This window comes from Gymnoscopelus microlampas, assembly GCF_963454915.1.
Source record: "Gymnoscopelus microlampas genome assembly, chromosome: 11".
NCBI classification, from domain to species: domain Eukaryota; kingdom Metazoa; phylum Chordata; class Actinopteri; order Myctophiformes; family Myctophidae; genus Gymnoscopelus; species Gymnoscopelus microlampas.
In genome coordinates, this window is record NC_139948.1 from 23,106,693 (window position 1) to 23,125,106 (window position 18,414).

An 18,414-nucleotide genomic window follows, 5' to 3' on the forward strand; every position below is an offset into this window, starting at 1 on the left:
CCCTTCAGTACAACATCAGGTTAACTGTGTAGATGCTTGATGTACAGTAGACTATTACCTAGCTAGACATTATGAGCTCCACTAGCCTTACAATCAAAGGCTTTTTTTTATTTGCTGTTCACCTTACCATCCAACAGTGAGAGAGACCAACAGCTTAAACTCGGATCTGATCGCCATCATTCAACCTGGCAAATTGCAAAATGAAATCATTAAGATCAACAGTGAACTAAGTGGTACCTCCTGTTTAACCTTTTTTGCTCCTTTTGTTGGTGCAGTTAGCTCATCCGTGAAGTGTGAAGATTTGAAGACAATGCTTCAACAAATCACAAATTAATCACTGTGTGTCGCGACACACATTGGGTCATAATCTATTGTATGCGTGTGTCCTGTTCAGGAGGTTGATGGTGATGATGACAGGTTGACACAGTGTAAGTAGTGAAATGGGAGTGACTCTATGGACAAAGAAATCAGCTGATAGGTTGATGAAAGAAGGATGAGAATACAGTGTTTCCCCAATTATGTACCTGAAATATGGCAGCTGTCTTATCTCTTACAACCTAACATTATTTTGTACTATGTACGATTTATATCCAGGTCAAATCACACAACTGAGTAAAGCATATAAATGGAGAGGAGAGGAGAGGAGAGGAGAGGAGAGGAGAGGGCTCTGTCAATCTGTTTTTGTTGTGATTGTTTTTTTAATCTTTGAACAGGGTCCTTACAGTGCTGGATGCCTTTGACCCTGCTGTCATTCTTGAACAAGAGGCAGTGATCAAGTGCCCCTATCACCTCACAAAAAAATCAACATGCTCATCACACAAATTGCACTGACTCCCTGGAGCTGGCAGTATTTTGAAAGGTAAATTACTGTTAATGCTTGCCTTTATTTTGTCAACATCATCACAAAGTTTTAAATATTTTAGGTATAAGCTCATTTGTTCTCTTTGAGATTGGCAAGAAGACAAATTACACATTGGCACAGAATTGTGGATGAAGGAATCCAGGGCACTGTCATTGAAGACCCAATCCTCAAACAAATCAGTCCCTCTGTGGCAAAAAGGTGGACAAGACCACATGTGTGTCTGTTAAGAAGCATCTTGATGTTCAAGTTAGGTATAATTTTATTCAGAGAACAATTAACATTAACATATAATAATTTTGATAGACATGCATTTATTCATTTTGTTCTCTAGCCTTGATTGATGTGTTGCAGGATATGATGCAACTTGCACCTGATGTCTGCCATCAGGGGTGGACGGATGGGGGCAGCTCTACCTATCACTGAGCAAGCCTAACACTAATTCATCTGTTCATTTTTATTTTAATTTTATTTCCTTTTGAGAGAGGCATAGAGCCATTCTTTAATAGCCCTTGAAACGCTCTCAGGCAGGATGCCAACAGTGGCACCACTAAGGTTTTAGTTTAGACCCACCTTGAACCTTGAGGGTTTGGGGATGAGGGCAGGGTAGGGTAGAGAGCTGGAAGTGGTCGGGAGGAAAAGGAGGGCACTGAGATGTATGGGATTTTACTTCATATGGTTGGTTGTTGATATAGTATATGTGTAGTTAAATAAATATCAATAATTGCTTTGAACACGGATCCATTTTTGAAACTCCATCCTAGGGGAAACACTGAACACGGATAGGGATGAGCAAAAATAGGGAAAAAAGAAAAAGAAGAGGTGTGCTATCAGATGATTGAAGTTGAGTGACAGGCGAGAGAGGAGAGGGGATTGGTGCAAAGCTGCGGTACTCACGCCCCCTCGTCTCTGAGCAGAGAGAGGAACTTGGACACCCTGTATTCCTGGTCCATCTGGAGAAAGAGAGAGAGGCAGAGCGGACAGACAGAGACAAAGACGTGAGAACGTGAGAGACAGACAGGCAGAGAGGAATGAGAGGGGGAGAATGAGACAGATAGAGAAAACAATAAGAGAGACAATGAACAAGAGGGCGACTCAGTAAAGTAGCGCCGCTAAAAATTGACATGGCCAGGTACAGCAGGTCAGAAGGAAATGCATTGAAACAGGACAGTTTTACTGTAATTCACTTGCACTTTGCACATTATGTGCTTTGCACTATGGATGGATCAAAATATTTTGAAGACCCAGTCAACTCTGGTGTCATAGCCTGGTAGGTCTAACTGGTGTCACTATTTTGGGCAAATCTCACTCAAATGTCACTCAAATAAAAACAAATTACAAGATAAACCCTATACTTAGTTAACCAGATTCCCATGGTTGCTGAATGTTAGCCCAAGAATAGGGATGCTAGGGTTCAAGTGGTTAAAACTAGCAGTTTTACAATCTCACTCAGGATTTTGCAGGCTATCTGTAAGGGTGAGAGGTGTGGCAGAGTACAGTACCTGCAGTGACATCTCAATGAGCATGAGGAGTTTCTTAATGCCGATCCAGACTCTCTTTCCTTTCATCTGGTGTGCAATGCTGGCCCTCTCCTTCTCTGTGAAGCTCCCCAGCAGCTGCACACACAGCAGAGAGAGGTTTAGGTGAGGGTCAGAGTGTGTGTAATAAATCTGTGCATGACTGTGTGTGTGTGTGTGTGTGTGTGTGTGTGTGTGTGTGTGTGTGTGTGTGTGTGTGTGCGTGCGTGCGTGCGTGCGTGCGTGCGTGCGTGCGTGCGTGCGTGCGTGCGTGCGTGCGTGCGTGCGTGCGTGCGTGCGTGCGTGCGTGCGTGCGTGCGTGCGTGCGTGCGTGCACATTTGTCTGCAAGAATCCAAACATGCATGTATTTGTGCTGGATGCCATTCATGTCAGTGTGTGTGTGTGTGTGTGTGTGTGTGTGTGTGTGTGTGTGTGTGTGTGTGTGTGTGTGCGTGCGTGCGTGCGTGCGTGCGTGCGTGCGTGCGTGCGTGCGTGCGTGCGTGCGTGCGTGCGTGCGTGCGTGCGTGCGTGCGTGCACATTTGCCTGCGAGAATCCAAACATGCATGTATTTGTGCTGGATGCCATGCATGTCAGTGTGTGGTTTTGAGCCCATTTGCTCATGTGTGTGTGTGTGTGTGTGTGTGTTTATATGCATGCATACAGTATGTGTGTAAAAAAGAAAGGTAGAGAGTGAGAGCGTTTGCCTGCAAATGTCTGAGTGTGCTTGTACGTGTGTGTGTGTGTGTGTGTGTGTGTGTGTGTGTGTGTGTGTGTGTGTGTGTGTGTGTGTGTGTGTGTGTGTGTGTGTGTGTGTGTGTGTGTGTGTGTGTGTGTGTGTGTGTGTGTGAGTGTGTGTGTGTGTGTGTGTGTATGTGCGTGCGTGTTGTAGTATGTGGTGTAGCGCATACCTCCAGGGCTTCGACCAGCTGTTCCGCGGTGTTGATGTTGGGGATGTGGATGGTGGTGCTGAAGGCGTCCAACATCTCCATCTCCTGCAGGACGTCCTTCCTGCTGGTGGTGCCGATGATCAGCAGCTTACGGCCCTGCATTTAATTGAAGTAATTAATGAATGAATGAATTAACCCATTCAATCCGGGAACTCATCTGTGTCACATTTTCTTTGGCTATTCAAAAATAGCAGATCTACAAGCTCATAGCGCGGCACCGAGTGCCGCGCTATGATCTTGTAGATCTGCTATTTATTTTTTAAATCGTGGAAATGTGTGCAAATCTTTAAATATATATTTTTCAAAGCGATGAAAAAGGACCTAATCAGACCCATAAGGGTCTAAATTATGCAACAATACATTATAATGGTTAACCTGCACTGCATCAAAGTAGATATTAGACACTATCCATATAGCTGTATCTAGTATCACTCCACATATTTGCTGCTGTGAAACCTGCTGTAGAGTGAAGTTACAGGCATGCAATAGCGGAGGACACAAAATATAACCTTCATTTTGTCTCATGCTGAAGTCTGACCTTGGGCGGGGTTTTCTTTAGCAGCACCAGCAGAGCCTGGAGGACCATGTTGGAGAAGCGAGGACCAATGGGGACATAGTCCAGGAGACGCTCGATGTCGTCCACCACCACACAGCTCAGCTGGGACTTATAAGCATCCTCAAACACCTGATAGGGACGGAAGGAAGGAGCGGGAGGGATGGAGGGAAGGAGGGAGGAGAAGAAGAGGGGGGGTGAAGTAGAGCAGAGGAGGGGAGAACAAAGAAAGGAGTGGGGGGGGGGGGGGGATGGGAGGAGGCATGCAAGGAGGAAGGAAGACAACAGGGTGGAAATGAGGGAAGCCAGGAAGGTAGTTAGGTAGATATTAAATATATCCTATGCAACATTTTTCATAGAAAGAGAATGATGAGACTATGGAATAATGAACTTTATTTTTGTGCTACCTTTTCAAACTGCTTTAAATGACTGTGTAACAGAATATAATGACTGTGTAACAGAATATAAATAAACCCCACAAAATAGAATGATGCAATCAAAGACGAACAACTACGGTGCATTAAGTGTCTTCACATGCTCACTTTGTTAGCAAAATTGTGCTTATAGAACCAGGTGTGTGACTGGAATGTGAAGAAATAATTTGCCATGGGGAAAAGCTTTATTTTAACCAACAGATTATGGTAAAAGTGCCTGCTTTGAAGTCGGGATTCGGGATTAGTATACTACCGAAGACCTACATTGCACCTCGGTCCCCCCGCCCCCCTTCTGTCCCCCTCCATTGTGAAGTCTAATGAGCGACAAGTAACACATTTTTACTCAAATAAATTGCAGCACCTAACACAAGGTTGGTAATTCAATGTTAAGCGGTAGGCTTGATAGCATCAATGCCTGTAATGATTTCTTCATGTGAGAAAGGTTGTGCACAACCTGCTATATATCAGCTCACATCGCAGACCTGGCCAGGTAGGGGAACTATTGTGACTGACCGAACGATATACCGTAACCTACATAAATACCTTCTTGATTGCTGCACACTTTGTGATCTCGGAGTGTCCAATCATCTTGTCTGGCGTGCAGATTTTGATGAAGGGGAACTGAGAATCCTCTGCGATCTTGGCCGCCAGGGCTGTCTTTCCACAGTGGGGAGGACCTGAGACAGACAAGAGATTCAATTACAGGTGTCCATGTGTGTGTGTGTGTGTGTGTGTGTGTGTGTGTGTGTGTGTGTGTGTGTGTGTGTGTGTGTGTGTGTGTGTGTGTGTGTGTGTGTGTGTGTGTGTGTGTGTGTGTGTGTGTGTGTGTGTGTGTGTGTGTGTGTGTGTTTTCCTGATATCTCCCTCCAGTCATACAGCCACCACCAGCACTGTGTGTGTGCTGTGTGTGAGTGAGTGTTTCCAGACTCACCCTCCAATAGCACAGCAACCAGAGGTGTGCGGTCGCTGTTCTTGGTCTGTTGTACCAGCAGCTCTCCGTCATCCAAGACATGGGTCACTGGGTCGCCCCACTTAATGATTCCGTTCATGATGTAGCTGCAATAATCCTCCTGGTTGGTACCAAAGGCCTGAAGGACAAACAATGGATATAACAACTACGTGTATACAAATCTGATTCCTTACATTTTCGAACAGGAGTACCAATCGGGTAGCATTCTGAGGTTGTTGTTTCTAACAAATATATATTTCCCTTCCCTTCCTCCTTTCGTCTGACACTGGAATACATTTTTGTATTCTAGGCAGCTAGGTGTCACAATACACATCCATGGTAATAGGCTAATACATCACAATCACTGAATCTCCTCATTGCTGGGAACCATCAGCCATTCTTCATCCTAACAACACCCCACAGACTCCAACTCAACAGGAGCTATAAAACTGCGATAATGAAAATGGAAATTATGAGCCATTTCTACAGTGATATTATGCTATGATTAATCATACCTGTCCCAGTATTTATACATCTAGTTCTGTTATTGATTCCACCATCATAACTTATTTTGTGCTACCTAATTTACAGTTTTTGATTAAACTTTACCATTGCTTTTATATTTATTATGAATTGTTCAACAAGGTTTATAGCTGTATTTGTGAAATAACCAAGTTATTGTTAATGTTAATTCCCAATTCTCAAGCAATTTCAATAATTCAACATGAGATAAAGACCAGATCAATTTCCTTCTTGAGGAGAATGTGCACAGACTCACGTCAGGAAGACACAAAATAAAGAACACATGAAGAACAGCTACGTACTGGTTTGATGTCATTGTTGAGAGATCCCATGAAATCCAAACGGGTGACCTGCAGCTTCTCTGCCCTCTCCATGTCTACTTCTACTGTAGAAGTGGCCTGGAGAGATATACACAGGTAGTTATAAAATACACATAGTATACAGTATAGTATACTGTACACACAGAGATAAGGATACATGGTACATAATATTAATATGAACCATGTCTCCATTGTATATAAAACTGTCATACTGTACTGTAAATAATTAGAAATTCTTGGATTGGTCTACTACAATGTTCATGACCTTTGACTTGTCTACAATACATCTTCTACATATGCTAATCAAAAGCTAATAGCAAAAGCAAATAGTCTGGCCTCATCACTCTTAATCTAGCCCCGTGATTTGGTCAGATGACTACTGACTTTGATGTGGCGGTTCATGGCGGTGGACTGGGCGGCTCTGACCAGACCCTCAATCTCGGCACCGCTGTAGTTCTTGGTCTCGGCAGCCAGCTCCAGGATGCAGACGTCCGGAGCCAGCAGACCGAAGCCCTTCATCTTGGTGGTGTGTATGTTCAAGATCTGAACTCGACCCTTCTCATCAGGAAGACCTGGGTGGAGGGAGCGGGAGCGAGAGAAACGCAGCGCGAGAGAGACAGAGACAGAGACAGAGACAGAGACAGAGACAGAGACAGAGACAGAGACAGAGACAGAGACAGAGACAGAGACAGAGACAGAGAGAGACAGAGAGAGAGAGAGAGAGAGACAGAGAGAGACAGAGACAGAGACAGAGACAGAGACAGAGACAGAGACAGAGACAGAGACAGAGACAGAGACAGAGACAGAGACAGAGACAGAGACAGAGACAGAGACAGAAAGAGGAAAGGGAAAGGAAGCACGGATAATCATGAAGAACGTGAGAAAACTGGAGAAGGAAAAGCACTGAAAGCAATACGTCATTTACTTATCAGTAGTATGACAGCGTTCTGGTTTGCTAAATAAGTGACGTGCTAATCAAGTGAAGAAAGAAGCCTTCCGTCCTGTTCTTACCGATCTCCATCTTGACCTCAAACCTGCCAGGCCTCATCAGGGCATCGTCTATAAGGTCAGGTCTGTTGGTCATACCTGGAGAGGAGAGTAGAGAGAGAGGACAAGGGGAGGAGAGAGGATTAAGAGGTGTAATGCTTGATTTATACTCCACTGTACAATGATATTGTGCACTGCGTCCCGATGCGCTGCATTATGAGCTCGTAGATCGGCTATTTTCGGCATGCCACACTGACGTGCAAAGAAGTATAAATGTGTGGAAGCAGAGCTGTGCACTGCAAAACAGTGAGCGCTCGTTTAACACTAAAGATACACTCTCACGTTTAACACTAAAGATACACTCTCACGGTCAGGATTTAGCAGTGTGTGACTGATGTGTTTGTTTACCCTAACAGAGTTAGAGTTGTATCAGTTCTTACCTCCCAACTATGGACAAAAGCTAGGAGGATGAGGACGCACCGTGCACAGCACAGGTGTAAATAAAAGTGCAACTAGATGGTGAATAAGTGTACATAAACTGTTGGACAACCACTTGAGAGACTCTACACATCTACATATAATAACAGTATGCTAAGGTTGGCAATAAAGTCAGACTAAATAAGTCCTTTGTTCATCAATCGATTTTGATGCTTAATTTTGAATCTGGCCAGGGGTAGGCTGAACGTTGGACATTGCTCTTGTCTTCATGTTTTTATGTATGTAATTTGTTTTATGTCTCTGTGTTATGTCAAATGTGTTATTATGTGTTGCATACATGGCTGGTGACTCAAAGTAACATTGTGTCGTATTGTAAAATTGGTGTCTTGCTCAAGACCACATCGACTAGACCTACAGCTCTGGAGAGATACGATTAACAGCTGAGTCAAAGCTCAGGGTCATAGGGTGCTTGGGTCGGGCAGGGGATGGTGGGCAAGGTCCTGCCCACCATCGCAGAGATTAGGAGTTTGACTGCCCCTGTGCATCCGGCTTGGCCGGGCGTCCATATGAAAACAATTGGCCATGTTCGAGGGTGGGAAGCCAAGTGTGGGAGTAGATCTCTATTGCTCTAGCACTTCCTACAGGTTGGTCAGGGCACCTGTTCAGTAGGGAGCTGAACTGGAAGAATAGCATGTCTGCATGCATTTTATGCTCCAGATGAAACTCCTCGCTGTCAGGTGAAAAGAAGCAGACTGGGAGTGGTATCAGAGACGAGACACATGCTTGCCTACAGCCCTACACCCTCCCTAAGACCAACCAGTAGGGGTCTGCAGACTGCAGCGACAAGGGTCTACAGTGCAAGGGAACTTGGGAATTGAATAACTAAAATGGGAAATAATATAAAAATAATGATAATAAGAAAGAAGGTCAGGGCCATGGTATTAAGGGTCAATTTACCGATGACCAGAATGTTGTTGAGCTGCTCCACTCCGTCAATCTTGGACAGCAGCTGGTTGACCACGGTGTCGTGCACGCCGGTGCTGCTGGCACCTGTGCCTCTCTGCTTGCAGATGGCGTCCAACTCGTCAAAGATGATGATGTGGAGTCCACTGTTAGCTCCCAGCTGGAGGACAACATCAGAGAATACGTTACTGAGATCATCATCATCATCATGTTGTCTGTGTGACCACCAAATTCGACCGTACAACAGATGTTGAGTCTATTATATGACGGGGATCTACATTTATGGGCACAAATTACAAAGGGGCAGGTGCTAAGCCCCCAAAGCAAACATTCACCTAAACAGAAACTAATGAATATTGATGATATAATGATGAGAGAGATGACAGGAATGATGCCACTTCCCATGATGGTTTTGTTTTGGATTTCAACTAATTTGTTTGTTTGATAACCCCTGTCTGTCAATGATCTTTTCTTTAATTCCTTTTGACTTTTAATTATTATGCAACTTATGTCTAGACTGGCGGAATGCAAGTCAATGTTTGTATTTCTGTCTGACTGTAAGCAGAAGCTAATAGCGATCCAAATAAGAATTAGTAAAGGGAACTAGTAACAATACTGGTAATCCTGCTGTTGTAGTAATATAGTATTAATCACAGCATTAGTAGTTATAAAATACTAGAGGTTCAGGCCGCTATGCGGCCCTCAGATCTAGAGTTCAGGCCACTACCCGACCTCATACCTACGTCGCACCACCAATCCGACTGATATGCTCATATATGGAGATCTCTGTATCTGTCAGTCCATGTCCCTTTTATGCCCATATATGGAGATCTCTGTATCTATCAGTCCTTGTCCCTTTTATGCCCAGTCCTTGTCCCTTTTAGTTGAGAGATTTTCGTCCTCCCTTAAGCCAATTTTAATAGGATAGGATAAAGTATTAGTATTTATAAAAGATAAAGCATCATGATATTATGTCTCACCCTCTTCTGTTCATCCTCGGCATCAGCGAACAGTTTCCTGATGTTGGCTTCAGACTCTCCTACAAACTTGTTGAGGATCTCTGGGCCGTTGACAATCTTTGGATCGCGGGAATTGAGCATCTTTCCAATTTGTCGGGCCATCAGGGTCTTACCACAGCCTGGGGGTCCAAACAGCAAAATACCCTTCACGTGTTTACAACCTGTGAGAGGGGGAAGACAGAGGAAAAATGCAAGAAAGGTGGGAGGGAGAGAGAAGGGACACAGGGTAGAGAAGAATTAAGCACCCAAGGAAGAAGAGACAGTCACAAAAGAAAGACCTCAGAAGGGGCTGAGGAGAAAGGGAGAATGTGACAAGATGAAGAAAATGCAATGCAAGAGGAATGCAAAGTAGAAGATAGAAAGAATGCAAGAGGAAGGGGTCAAGACAGAGTTTGCCAGTATTACAGAAGTAGTTTGAACTCACCCATCTGCTCCACGATGTCTGGAGGGAAGACTCGAGAGGCGAAGGCTCGGCGGAAGATATCAGAGAACTCTTTGTCCAGACCACCAATTCCCATCTTCTCAAAGTTCCAGTCTGGGTTGATGATTGTCTGCCGTTGCTCCTTGGTCTTTGCTTTGCCTGTCAAGCACCAAAAGTTCTGGTGAATATGGTGTCTAAGATCGATAGTTTCCCATGCATAGAATCATGCAGAGAACTGGGACAGAGCAGAGGTTGTTAGTATAGTAGCAGTGTCAGCATGGTTTGAGCCAGGTTCCATTGTCTAACTGGCAATTGGTGCTAGGGTAAATGGGGGTAGGTGCGAGAGGAATGTAACTGGGGTCCAATGTTACTTGTGAGTGATGATGAAACAACGCAGTCTTTGAGAACAGGTGCATATATTTAGTGTTTGTTTCCTTGTAGCTGTCTATCATATAATTCAAAAATGGTAGAGCCCGCAAACCAAGGCAGGTAAAAGGTACTTCTTTATTACAAAATCACGATCCAGTTCATTGAACTGAAGCCTCTTTAGCCCAGCCACAGTCGATGTGCGTATAGCTAAGTTTCCTTTGTCTACCACATAATCACAACAACGGCATGGTGGCAAGCAGTGTGTGGTCATTGAGAATAAGTTTGTCCTATAACCCTTGGCTGCCATCTGTCCTAACATTGAGCCTGTAATAATAATGTAAGTTTATATTTATGTATTATTTTCATATTTATGCTGATTCATTCAAATATTTTCCAAGGACATTTGAACTTCAGTCAGTTTTATAATTTTCCATTACTTTTTCATGACTGGAAAACTACATACAAAGAAATCCAGGTTTTCAGGGTTTCCAGGATGCGTGGGACCACTGTGAGAGAGGCATGCCATTGGGGTTACTAAATGACAATCACTTCATGAAGTGTAAATGGATGCTGGGTAGGAGAGGAGAGGAGAGGAGAGGAGAGCAGATTCTAATGTTTGGATATCAAGTGGGCCACAATGTATTTCTATGCCCCCTTGTGTTGGTAATAGATATAGCAGCAGTGACAACCACAAAGAACTTGAAAAAGGAATGTACTATCTTGTGAGGGGATGTAAGAAGGAACGTACCAACTAGTGTCAGGGACGAGCTCTCTGCCTTCTCGAATATCACCTGGCTGTTCCCCACCATCAACCCGACGTCAATCTGTCAAAACAGAGGGCAATACTTATAAGCTGAAAAAGCATACACTGCATGTCTTTCATAAAGTGAATCAGAATCTTAACATAATATGTAGCATCTTTCAGTATTCTTCATTCATGTATTCATTCATTTGCATGTTTATTCATTTGAGCATTCATCAATTATCGTACACATTAATTAGTTATATATTTAACCCGTTAATTTATTCATTCATTCATTCATCTACCCATCCCTTCATTCATTCATTCGTTCATCCATCCATCCAACCATTCATTAATTCATTCATCAGCCTATTTATAGATTCTAATGAACTTACAGTAACGTTTGCAGTTTCTACTTACCACACGTATCACAGTTCTGATTAAAACTCAAAAACTGGTAAAATAAAATAAAAGGGCCACTGTCCACCCACGTGGCGCTACCCGTGTCCCTGTGCAGTTATTACATGCTTAGTTTCCATGTTGAGGAACATTCTTGCATCTCAAATTAATTATTCACCACCAGACACAGAGAAGCAAATCTGTTTAACACCAGGATTACTTTAACCATCTCTGTAACCACATTCCATAATTTAATACCATTGTCCCCTGGTATAGGATGGAAGACGTTTGACTGCAGTGACTGAGTTATGATATTCATTAGTCTAAGGATTTCCATTAAACACCCATCGTTAATTTCCAAGATGAATAATTATTAAGCCAACGTGAATAAAACATCAGTACATTGGCCAAATACAGTAAAAAAATAAAAATACATTGCACAGTTGTTGAAATTGTAGAAAAATAGACCCATTAAAATGTGCATGGACTTGTCATCCACTATAATCACAGGGGGAAGCTCATGATGACTGCCATTAGCGACTAATTCACATTGGGAAATTAATGGGAATGTCATGGGATATAATTATTAGTATTAGTTATTAAATATACTAATTTGGTATCTGTGCAAGAATATGTGTGGGTGTGCATGTGTGTGCCACTTGTCAGATCTGGAATTGGGCAATTCCTGAGGGATCTAATATTGCATTATACCAGTGGTTCTCAAACCTTTTAATTTGAAGGACCCCCATAACTCTGAAATGGAACCAAATGGACCCATAAGGGTAATTTTGGTTTCATTTGGTTTCACTCTCAGAGTTACAGACCAATAAAGATCCAAATCCATTTGGTTCCAATTTGTATACTTTCAGAGTTGCGATATGAGGCAAACAGCTTAGTGTTAATTGAACTATTGTGTCTGCCAATTGTTGCGCAATGACTGTTCCTAAAGGGGTTGTTCTGTGTCTAATCAAATACCTTCTGTTTCTTGCCAGAGGCTGGTTCACCCCTCAGGATGCTGGCGTCCATGGCCTCCATGTCCTTGATCACCAGACCAAACAGCTTGTCACAAAAACTGAATACCAACTGGGAGAGAGAGAGAGAGAGAGAGAGAGAGAGAGAGAGAGAGAGAGAGAGAGAGAGAGAGAGAGATGAGGTATTACGTAAAGAGTGTACCTGTTTTGCATATCCACTGTGATCTTACATCATGTTGTATTCTTTGTATTCTCTGTATTATTTTTTTATGTTCTTCTATGTTTACCTTTATCTTACTTCACTGTTTATTGCTTTCTATTGTATATATTTGTGTTGTACTCAGGTCGTCGTCGCAACAGAGAGCTTGCTCTCAACGGTCTACCCTGAACAAATAAAGGTTAAAAAAAAAAACCTGCTGAGTGACGGAGAAGCCCTGATTGTTGAACTGCTGGATGAACTCTGCAGCCATCTTGTCTGAGTCGTAGGGGGAGGTGTCAGTGCTCTTCTTCTGCAGGAAATCAATCTCAATCGTCATGGCACCGATGCACTGCTTGGACTTGTCGAAGTTGTAGTTGGCCACTATGAAGTAGGACATTGGGTTAACTGAATCCCCTGGAATAGGTCTATTTGGGTTTTAATCATTTGCTATTTGTTAAAGCAAATTTGTCAAAGTAAACTAGGAAACTATTTGACTCCCATTACTTAGGCAGAATAGAAATAGAAGAGCCCCTTTGATAGCCACATGTATATGTATTATATGGAAATAAGTCTCTACCAGCTTAATCAAGATACAAGCAATAAGTCTTAGACAGCAATTTGAGGCATTTTAGATGCGCAATATCTCTACCAGCAAGAGATTTAGCATTTCTCTGGCAGAAAATTAATGTGGGCAATTTAATGAGCTACCTACCGGTATCACTGACAAATGCAGTTACAAATTGCCCATCAACACAGCCTCAAATAATTAGATTACACTTAGAGGAGGACCAGGTCACCTCAAAATAACCACAAATGTGGGGTTCTCGCATAAAAAAAAGGAAACAGTTGTACAATAACAGGCAAGTGGTCTCTACTCTCTATACCGTGGTTATAAGATATTAATCAAATGCAATATTACCTTCAATTTCCTGGCCAATGGAAAGACCGGCCCATTTCCTCTACAAGGACAAAAAGAGAAGAAGATTGAGTACGGAATGTTAAGTGCTAGCAATTCATTGTGTGTGTATAATGAGGGCAACAGTGTTAGTGGAGTGCATTTATTGTGTGTTTGTGTCAGTGAACGAAAGCCAGGTGTGTGTGTGTGTGTCTGTGTGTGTGTGTGTGTGTCTGTGTGTCTGTGTGCGTGCGTGCGTGCGTGCGTGCGTGCGTGCGTGCGTGCGTGCGTGCGTGCGTGCGTGCGTGCGTGCGTGCCTGCATGTGTGCATGCATGCCTACGTGTGTGTGCCTGTGTCTATGTGTGTGCACACCTGAGGCAGGCTGAAGGCGATGGTCCCAGCTGTCACAGTGTTGTGGCCCCTCACTGTAAACACAAACTTGTGGTTGGGAGTGGTCTTCACAGTTACATGCCTGTGGAGAAAGGAGAGGACGATACAATGAGAGGTTATTTTAATCAGTCATCTCAATCTCTGCATGCTGGACATATTCCTACTGAATAGAGAAAGACTGCATGAATGAATGAAGGAATGCAATGAAGGAATAATATGAACCCATTAGTATGTGGTGCCACTTTATTCAATGAGCAATATCAACGATTAAAATATTTTCAATATATCTTTGAAAAATGTGAGGGGCCAATAAATCACCCAAATCATCTGCTCTACATCCCTCAGTAAACGATATTAAGAATGTAGAATATTTATGTTTTTGCTCTATAAATATCATGATATTTATACATATCATGATATCTATACACCAGGAAGAAATCATCTGACATCCCTGTCGAATCAGGGACTAGTTAGACTTGGTTTGCCAAGTCAAAGCAAATGCCTTTTTAGTAGGATAGAAAAACGTTCAAGCAGTTCAAGTTGTCTCCGCGGACCAGGGCTGGGAACCGCATGTCTATTGGATGAGATAATCTCCCTGTTCTCATTTGCAGCTCCTTATGCTGTTCACTGCCTTCCTCTGGGTCATACTTCTCTCTCCACAAACAGCCAGGAAAGAATGAAAATACTGTACAGAGGGACTAGGATGACATCTGGAACAATTGGATACTTAGCAGCCCACAGAGAGGCTAACTGATTCTATTAATATTTCATTGAGCTGAGTTGTATTTCCACAGTGACTAAAACTACGACCAACAGAGAGGAATGGGAATGTGCTTTTCAACTACACTGGGTGTGTGTGTGTGTGTGTGTGTGTGTGTGTGTGTGTGTGTGTGTGTGTGTGTGTGTGTGCGTGCGTGCGTGCGTGCGTGCGTGCGTGCGTGCGTGCGTGCGTGCGTGCGTGCGTGCGTGCGTGCGTGCGTGCGTGCGTGCGTGCGTGCGTGCGTGCGAGCAAGCGCGCGCGTGCGTGTGTGTGTGCGTGTGCGATGAATGTTCACATGAGGAAGCGGTACTGAGAATATGAAGCACTACCACTGCACATACATACCCAGAGAGACACATATTGTACAGTACACACACACACACACACACACACACACGCACGTACGCACGCACGCACACACACACGCACGCACACACACACACACACACACACGCACGCGCGCACGCACACATGCACGAATGCATGCACGCACGCACGCACACACACACACACACACACACACACACACACACACACACACACACACACACACACACACACACACACACACACACACACACACACACACACACACACACACACACACACACACACACAGTCGCACACATACACACATACACCTCTGCATTAGCTCTTCAGTGAAAATCCAAGAGGATTCCACTGCCTGCTAGTCTCAAATTAGCCAGGGATTAGCTTCACAGTGGTCTGGCTCCAAGCTATGGACTACGGACAGGTTTGTGACAGGGAAAGTAAAAGACATGTTGTCAATGAATTTGGTTAACTTGTCTGCAGTATTTTGATCTTGATATGAGGTCATTGAATTATTAAGACTCAATTGTGATTGTTTGGAGAATTAAGATGAAATGTTGGCGTTGAATTCAATTACTGTCAAACTGTTGCGAGTGTTATTGTAAGTGCCTTGGGCTTTAGTCTGAAACAAATAGTGTGTCACAGGGACTACGGTAGCAAACAGTGAATGAGGGGATTATAGCTGTCTCTGTCTCATTTCAGAAGGATACATCCTATTACCTTGGCACCTACTGAACTAAATCCGCACTGTCATACACCTTGGTAAAACAGAATCCATTCTTTTTGGGTCCAAACAAACCCTTAATGCAAATGATTTCAAGGTCAGAGTTGACGATATATAGTAAACTCAAGCAAAGAATAGGTTTTTTTGGGCTGTATTCTTGACAACAAACTGACTGTGAAAACATTGCATCAAAAGTGATCAAGAAAGTCAATCAAAGAACTAGATTTTTGGGCAAGATTTCCTCTTTTGTCAACAAAAGTGTTCTCAAGACTCTATAGCTGGAACCCTCATTCAATGCCATTTTGATTGTGCTTGCACCTTGGTTCTCCAACATCTCAATGTCGCAAAAAAAATCACACCCTGTGTGAAGGAAGCGGTGCCTTTGGGGCGGGGCTTAACTCATTTCAGTTCGTCCCTATTGGTGGTCTGAGTCCACTTACCAAATGTGTACTTGGTAGCATGCTGCAAACTGGAATAATGGCTGTTTAAAGCCCAGCCAATGGGCAGACAGAGGGGGCGGGGCTTAAGTAATTACAGTTCGTCCCTATTGGTGGTTTTAGTCCATGTACAAAATTTGTACTCCGTAGCATGCTGCGAACTTGAGTTATGGCTGTTTAAAGGCCAGCCAATGGGAAGACAGAGGGGGCGGGGCTTCAGCAATTTAGTGCTCGTCCCTATTGGTGGTTTAAGTCAACATACCAAATTTTGACTTGGTGGCATGCTGCAAACTGGAGTTATAGCTGTTTAAAATCCCGTGCTCATACGGACGGACGGACATAACATACGCTGGGGTCCCTGGACCCCTCTTTGATAACCAGTGGCACGTGTGGCCAATGAGAGGAGAGATGGCATAGGCAATCTCCAAGTCCGTGTGTGTGTGTGTGTGTGTGTGTGTGTGTGTGTGCGTGTGTTTGTATGTGTTGCTCATCCCGTGCTCATACGCCGTGCTCATATGGACGACAAGTGTGTGTGTGTGTGTGTGTGCGTGCGTGCGTGTGTGCGCATGTGTGCAGTATTGGCGTGTGTGTGTGTGTGTGTGTGTGTGTGTGTGTGTGTGTGTGTGTGTGTTGAAGTGGCGCATGTGTTGCTACCTTGCCGTGGTCAAACATACGGGCGGACATAACATACGGACGGACGGACGGACATACGGACAGAGTCAAACGTAGAGCGGTTGGCACCGCTAAAAATGTGAGGCTAAGTAACAGCCGTTTCTAGTACAGCATATGTCATTTCCCAAGGCAGGTTGAAGCTTTAAAGGTTGAAACCTTCGGGGCACCTGTGTTATTGATTACAGCCTGAAACCCTATTTTGTGCTACTGTACTAGTAAGGGATTCTTTAACGTATATATCTTTATATTGTTTAAAATATTTTAACCTTGCAACAATTTCTTATTAGTAGTAGGTCGGAGTGGTTTATTGATGGTATCAGCCAAGGAACAGGATGTCTATCTCCTTTCCAATGCACTAGACCCCTGGGAGATGGATCGCTGAGGTGGTGTGCCACACCTACCTACCGTCAGCTGCCAGTACTTATACCGCATAACTAGTTACCCAAGCTGTGCTACTCATACAGTGATCGGGATCGAACCCAGAACCTTGTGATTCAAAAGGTGAGCGCTCTACCGACTGAGCTACCCGAACCCTTGTTGGATGGAAATACGCATGGAAGACTCATATAGACAAATGAACAGATGGAGTAAATGTTTGGACATTATAGCTGATAATGATGACTACTCACTGTCCAGACTGCAGATCCTTCTCGTTCACCACTGCACAGTTAGTCAGAGACAGCTCATCTGTCGGGCAGCGAGCCGCTTGCATGGTCTATAAGATGAAGAAAGGGAGGTAGAGGAGGGGTGGGGACAGATAAACAATGTTTGACGCAATGTTTTAATTTCAAGCCAGAGAATTCCATTCGCTAGACAGAGACAAATTATGACAGGGTGGTAGCCGGAGCCAGGGATAGGTGAACAAACGACACAGAGACAATTTTAATGCGAAATCTCTTCTTGGTGATAAAGTAAGGTACAGTATATGTGAAAATGTTGAACTTAAGAAGAAAATACTCTCCACAGTGACATATTTCAAAGTGATGATTAGGTTTACTCTTCTGATCACTGTTAGTAGAAGACCCCTGCTTGCTAACACATTAAGTCACCCAGATAAAAGCACAAAGATAAGCAGATATAAATGCACAGTACGAAGAGTTCAATATTCCTTTTATTACAACAACCAGTAAAGCGGGAGTCATGTGCATCATGTGCCACAGCGATAAATTGTAGTTTTAACCTGATTTGGATCAAACTGTGCATATGAGTTGGGGGTGGGGTCAGGAACATTTTTACCAAGGACACAGAGCAAGGTCATACATACAGGACATGTGACACAGGTGGAGCATGAGCATCTTTCTGAGTGTATTTGTATTTAGTTTGATGAAAGAGTGTTGCACTCATCCAGTGCAATACATTGACAAAACAAGCCACAATAACAGTGCCTTCCCACTGTTTCATGTGGGTGATATAGCGTCTACCACTGTTCAGGAGTTGGCAGAGGGTCAACTCCTATTTTCTTCTATTATATCTCCAGCCCACAGCTTAGTTATCGTGTCTCAGCTAATTGCCGACTGTGTCCAATATGGCTACAAAGAAAATTAAATGCTTGTTAAAGTAGTTAATTGAGTAAGTAAGGCTTCTATGTTTACAC

At 43.5% G+C, this 18,414-nt stretch overlaps 1 protein-coding gene across 1 annotated transcript; it reads right to left on the reverse strand.

Annotated features, from left to right (window-relative positions):
• Positions 1–1,752: 1,752 nt before the first annotated feature.
• nsfa (N-ethylmaleimide-sensitive factor a) lies at positions 1,753–17,532 on the reverse strand (the record flags this gene model as incomplete). Its single annotated transcript, XM_084071773.1, has 18 exons — positions 1,753–1,812; positions 2,362–2,475; positions 3,287–3,421; positions 3,864–4,010; positions 4,856–4,989; positions 5,244–5,400; positions 6,086–6,181; positions 6,488–6,675; positions 7,115–7,189; positions 8,486–8,651; positions 9,472–9,671; positions 9,935–10,090; positions 11,049–11,124; positions 12,417–12,524; positions 12,826–12,992; positions 13,531–13,570; positions 13,880–13,979; positions 17,450–17,532. The coding sequence occupies 18 exons, from the start codon at positions 17,530–17,532 to the stop codon at positions 1,753–1,755; spliced, it is 2,202 nt and encodes a 733-aa protein (XP_083927899.1).
• Between the last annotated feature and the right edge of the window lie 882 nt (positions 17,533–18,414).